The sequence below is a fragment of the Acipenser ruthenus genome, chromosome 1 (assembly GCF_902713425.1).
Source record: "Acipenser ruthenus chromosome 1, fAciRut3.2 maternal haplotype, whole genome shotgun sequence".
NCBI classification, from domain to species: Eukaryota; Metazoa; Chordata; class Actinopteri; order Acipenseriformes; family Acipenseridae; genus Acipenser; species Acipenser ruthenus.
The window spans coordinates 19,221,494-19,228,054 of NC_081189.1; the positions used below are offsets into that span (position 1 = coordinate 19,221,494).

Below are 6,561 nucleotides of genomic sequence, written 5' to 3' on the forward strand. Positions count from 1 at the left end.
GGACCTGTTGCCGTAGAAACAAAATCCTATGGACTCATTAATTCAGCCTAGCTCTTTTGTTTTCACCCTTTTACAGTTTACATGGAGAAAGTTGCTACTGAGAAACTAATACTCGTGTTTTACCATGATCAGCTCTAATTAAAGCATTGAAGAACACCCTGTGACTTTTATAACTGCTGTTGTTTCCTGTGTAATATGTACTATGTACTATGTATATACGATTCTTTCTTTTTTATATTGGCAACTCATTGGATATTTTTGTTAAGTTATCTATTGACTAGGGGGGTTGCCCCTGGTGTAATTTAATTCCACTCCAGCTGTCGGGAAAAATCTCCAGTTTCACATTTATCTTAGTTTGAAAGTGGGACTTGCACTGATGGCTTCAGTTCTAATGTCCAATCACCAGTATTTCAGATATGATACAGGAATGCATCCAACTGTACATAATAAGGCTGTCATTCTTACAAGTTTTTTTGATGACATATATTTAAAAAAAACTGAGATGAAATTACAGCCTTTTAATGTACAGTCAGTCGGGTACATGTTAATTAGATGTAAATGACTTGATGAATTTCTGTCGTTTCTCTCCTAAGTTAATTTCACTGTTGCAACATTTTATTGGACTTTGAATACATTTTTTCTTCCTCTTCCTATGCAAAAAAAAATTAAATAAGGACATGATTTTGATCTGTTGATTTGCACAGCTGGTGGTTAAGACATCTGTGTTTATTACCTACAGGTGCCTTGTGCAGGGTTATTATTTTACAGGGGTCGTGCCCCAGTGGTAAACGAAAACTTCCGTAGCTTATACAGATGTAAACGTTTTCTAAAATTAAGTTCCGAGTACAGCACAAAATGCACACCCTATTGAAAATGCAGCTGCCAACATCACTAACAACACTAGATGCCTACAGCCTAAACAAATCCATAGTACAGCCGAGCAGACAACAAGCTTCAAAATGATACTGTGTTTTACACATAGAATACATGTAAGGGTGATGTACAATACAAGCTGGTGTGGCAGAGTGGCTGCCCATGAGCGGGCTTTCTTCTGGTGGTTCTCTTCTCAAGTGGTGCATGCCTGCCAGCATGTATTCAGCAACTACCTATTGCAGATATGGTAAAACCTACCTGAATTAATATTGTGAATTAATTATTAATTATCTGAATTAATATTGTGATGTCATGAGATGACACCCCTTATTGTATAAGGGGTGTCATCTCGTGCAGTTTGGGTGAGAGGACCATGAAGCAAAGATTTTGTACCTGCATCTTCCTATTAACTTCACTATTTTTTAAAATCTTGATGTTCTTGACACTAGATGCACGGGATTTATGAAAACATATCTAGATGTACTAGATGTAAAGGATGCCATCTGTATGCAGGATAAAAGGTATTGAAATTTTGGCCAATACTTCACTGTGATTGGTTAATTTCTGATATGTGATTTATAATATGAATTTTCAGATGGTTGTATAAACTGATGTCAGTGCATATGGAAATCCACTTTTCCTCAACCCAGTTCTGCTTTTTATAACTCGTTTGTTGAAATGCGTTACCAAAATGATCAGGAGCCAACACTTTAAACAATGAGGTTCCTGCTGAATCTTCTCTGCACTAAACAGATATACTGCTGGGAGCTACTCAGTGAGAAATAGCTCTCAACTGTGTTGGTTTGTAATTGATTACCAGTACCTGCTATACGGGCATCTGTGTAGGGAAAACGGTTGACCGTAACCAGTTGTGAGGCGATTAAGCACTGGATTGTTTCACTAGTGCAGTTATGTATAAAAGCAATTCTAAAAGCAGGTAGTTATAAAACCAGGACTAGGTGCTAGACTAGTGGATTTCACCACCACTGATTAAACCATTTTATTTAGCCCTTTCATTCCCAGTTGATGATAAAGCTGCAATGACAATGATCTGAAAGTGGTTGTTACGTTTCGCCAAAAGAACAGAAATTCATTGATTTGTTTGTTTGCTTAACTGAACCCCATAAAATATGTGACTTACTGATGGTATTTAGTAGGTAGTATTGCAATGTGTTTAATTGCGTATTTAAAAAAAAAATATATATATATATATATATATATATATAATTAATATATATAATTAATATATATATATATATATATATATATATATATATATATATATATATATATATATAAATATTTTATTCACCAGAAAAATCGCACAAAGATGAGAGTCTTGGATTTATTTAATATCAATAGCCAATTTCCCACCAAAGGCTTGTGCAGGTCAAATATATTGTTGGCATAGGCAAGCTCTGCATTTCCAGGTCTTTATTTCACCACGTCCATAATTATTGAATTGAACCAATTAAACCATGACCAGGTTTAATTGCCTGCAGTGGAAGGGCATTCCAAGACCAGAGTCACGGACTTGCTACCTACACTTCCTTATAATAGCACAAACAACGTTCTTTAAATACTAATACATAAAGCAACTGTGAGGACAAGTCTTTTATTTTGACAAGCCTTTGTTGCCTAGGGTTTATTTTAAATGGGACTGGACAAACCTACCCTGTGGAAATGTACAATATAGTTTCCTGCTGGAAATATTACACAGATATTTTACATGTTATTGTAAGTATATGACAGTAAATCCTGTTTGCATGTAAACATTAAAGATATTGTAATATCTGACATACAAATTTAGAATGTAGGAATGTATTACTGCTTATTTAAGGATAATGTATTTTAAAGAACCATATTTATTTTGTCTGGGTGGCGTTTGTGCAGGCAGACAATCCACATCATACTGATGACCAGACAAACGACTCACGTGGTTGTCAAAGCTCAGATGATGAAGTTTGCCAGTGACGTATTAGTCAGTTCCCCATATTGTGACTGTAAGTACAGTGCAAGGTGATCTTAGTTTGTAATACACTGTTATGTTATACTGAAAATCTGTCAAAGCTGTTACGGTATGTTAAGTTGCCAACAGTATTTATGGAATTTCCAACAAAGAGAAGAACAGTGGCCATAGGACCGTTAAATTTCAGTTAATTTAAAGTGGGTAGTCCTTCTCCCCCACACACTGTTTAAACAGAATACAGTTGCCAAGTAGTGAGCGAAACTGCACTAACCGAAACCGCAATGTTCCCAAAGGAGGCACTCCATTGAAAACGGCGCTTTGAAGACAAACCACCTGTTGCACGAGCGCGCTGTTTGCTCCCGTTTACTTTAGACTAAAATACTGTAGAACGAGCTTCAAAATCAACCATGTGAGCAAATGGAATAAATAAAAACGTGTATTTGTATCTTTTATCGTAACTTAACTCTGTTTCAAAGTTGGTACTGTTGGTTTTAGCACAGACACTCGAGCGCTTATCCCATTATTATCTGTAGTGGAGATTACTGAAGTGTGATTCCCAAAACTTAAAGCGGAGATGAAACCCTGATAAGCTACTCCAATCCTTGTATGAAGCAGTGCACACTCAAACAGCAGAGTGTGCCTGCACTTCTATGAAAGGTAGAGAATGCACATGCTTATCCATACTGGCACTTTACAAACACTCTTTTACCTTGGAGATGATTAATGGTTCCCCGTGTTCAACGCCACCTTTCAAGGTGAATCCCCAAGGCGCTCCTCCTTGTAGAAATGCCTCCACATAGACGAATGCCCCTTTCTGTGTCTGGGAGCTTGAGCTGCACAAACTATTTTCCATCCTTTTTACTGGTCGTATTTGTATTCTGGCAAAACGATGCAAAGTTAAAGAAAAACTATACTGTCAAAAGGTGTAACTTTTCCAACGAAAGCTTCATGACAGATTTTACAAATCAGGGTCAAATCCATTATTATCAAGCGTAGACAGGACATTCCGTGATTGTGTTATAAAACACTTCCATGTGTTCTTCGTTGTAAAAAAATAAAATAAAAAAAGAGAAAATCACCATCTCCAAGATCTATGTCAAACTAACCTACTAGTTTACCTTAATATTTTTCCACATGATTTTTCAATTGTTTTCTATAGTAGGAGTAAAAGTAGCCGCAGTCCACAAACAAGTGATGCTAAAAACAAACCGGGGGAAAAAAATATTTTCAAGCAGATTTGCAAACCAATGACTATAATCCGGTGGAAGGCTTCATTTTTGATTGATTATCAGTCTTTTCTCCTCTTCCGAGTGCAATTTAACATTACAATAGCCCTTTTTCTTCAGTCCGTTGCATTGAAGGGCAGCTCAGCGCTCTCCTCGCTGGCTGGTTTGCATCAGGATTTGTTTTCTACTGGTACTGTCAAGAAAGTTTTAGAAGGCTGTCCCCATGCACACCTCGACTTTCTCTTCTTCTGATCAAGTTTCTACTGCAGAACTGCTGGAGTATTATTATTAAACAATTCTATACTATCTCAGTGTCATTCTTTTCTGAAAACTGCGACCTCTTTTTACAGTTCTATTGATGCACGCGCCGGTCCCACTGCTGTTGAAATGCAGCGCTCTGCCTCCCCCTCTCTGCTGTTCACTGTTAGAAGACTACAATAAGGGAATTCTCTTAGGAGGACGCATGCGTGACATAAAGGCTCCGCTCCACTTTAGCTTTTCTTTCTTTTTTTTAACGCTGTATCGTCAAGTGAGTTTTTTTTTTCCCTGACAAACAAATTGGTGGGCCGACTTCGTGCTGTCCATGAAGAAAGATTTCACTAAGGTTCCCGGCGGGTCTTGTACATATCCACTGTAAAAACAACAGTTTGGCTCTGTATTGGCACCGTTCAATAAAGATATGTATGGTGTAATGAGTTTTGCACTGGTACATAAAACAAAATATACCTCAGCTGAACCCAGTTACCTTTATCCTACTTGTACTTCTTTCTTAAATAATGAGAATTATTGGTAAAACAAATAATGACATGTAACTTGATACTTAATAACAGGGTAACCGCATACCCAGTAATTTAGAAACTAAGGAGAAGGTTAAGAGGTCAATGATATGGTTGCCTAACTGACCCCCAGAAAAAAAAATCTTCATGTACAGACGTTTTTCTTTCACAAAACATAAATGGTTTCCTTCATACTTTTACTGATTCACTTCCATTGATTCACAAAACATGACCTGCCTCATTTACACATAAAAATACATTTCTTTTTTTATTCCTTCTTGAAATTGTGCACAATTGTTTTCACTGATTTTGTTCAAATGTGAAACCTGGCTTTCAAGGGAGTTGCAGATTATACTTTGTTTTCAAAATGGTAATGCTGCAGAGAATGTTGCCAAGCCATGTATCACATTGCATGATAATACTGAAATAAAATGTAGCTGCATACCAGCGATCTATCCATTAAAGCCTGTGGTTTGTAAAAGACACATGGAGGCCAGATTTATAATAGGAGTATGCTTATTTTAACAGTATAAAACTAGCAAGAAACTACTAAGAAGAATTCAGTGGGCGGGAGCCAGGGCTGCGAGAGGAAGGAAGTGTTTTTGCAACTTAGATTTGAAGGCTCGGCCTCTAGACAAGAGAGAGAGAAAAGGACGGGCCGGACTCCAATCGAGAGAGCCTTCCCGATGGAGTCGAGGCTAGCCCTAATGACTTTTTGGCGAGTCGTTATAGGCGTTGCCTCGTGTTACCGACCGGGTTTGACCATCAGAGGATGGAACGGCTCATACAAAGCCTTGAGATAAGGAAGAAAAGAGAATCTGAAAGAACACAAATAATTGTTAGTTATGGGACTCAAGCACTAATAGTACGAGGGTCACCTCCCAGGAGGGTAAAGAAGGAAGTAAGACAGAGCCTTCTTTCTTGAGGCAAGATATAGCACATGAGCTGTGAAAGAATAGTGTGGCTGGTGGTCCCCTCTGACCACACGAAGAACCTGCACAGTTACTGGAACTCCAGGCCGGGGAAGTGAGACTCACTATCCCCCCAGAGGGGACCAAGACAGAGGCATGCAGCATATGAAAAAGTGAGGAGGAGGAGGAGGAGGAGGAGGAGGAGGAGGAAGAGGGAAAAAGCAACACGCAAGAGAAAGAGCTGAGCTGTGACTGGGTTTAAATAGGGAGTCAATGATGATAGACAGGTGAAATTAGTCAATGATGATAGGCAGGTGAAATTAAGAAGGGGCAAAGCCCTGTTCACACCCTCTGAATTCCACTAAAGTTAACATGAATGTTTTCTTCTCAGAAAATGTACCTGTGCCTTTACACTTGTTTCAAAACAAATCCCCTTGAGCCAGATTTATTAAAGCTGAAATATAATTGGCGCCGTTTATTGTGAAAGAACAATACAATAGCACCATATTCATGTTGTATAACCAGTAACAAACAACTTAGCTTACAAGTTGTGCATTATTGTTTATGTAGGTTTAATTGTAAAGAAAAAATGCAGTTGCAAAGGCAAAGTAAAAAAAAAAAATGAAGGGATGAAGATCTAGAGAACTTACTGGATTTTCATCCTTCCATGACATCATATACTCAATACATGCAGTGGGAACTACATTTACAACAAATTAAAACTTACAATACTTGTAGTTGTCTGCCTCAGATCACTATCATGATAGAATCTGATAAAATATATAAATAGCTATATATATATATAT

General features: G+C 37.7%; 1 protein-coding gene across 1 annotated transcript in view; it reads right to left on the reverse strand.

Moving 5' to 3' along the window:
- The window catches only part of LOC117973138 (protein Shroom3-like), a 126,292-nt gene extending 121,855 nt beyond the window's left edge, over positions 1-4,437 (reverse strand). The window contains exon 1 of the mRNA XM_059017263.1: positions 3,552-4,437. Within this exon, the coding sequence (XP_058873246.1) occupies positions 3,552-3,695 (144 nt within the window). The 5' untranslated portion in view covers positions 3,696-4,437. The remainder of the gene's footprint in view (positions 1-3,551) is intronic.
- Between the last annotated feature and the right edge of the window lie 2,124 nt (positions 4,438-6,561).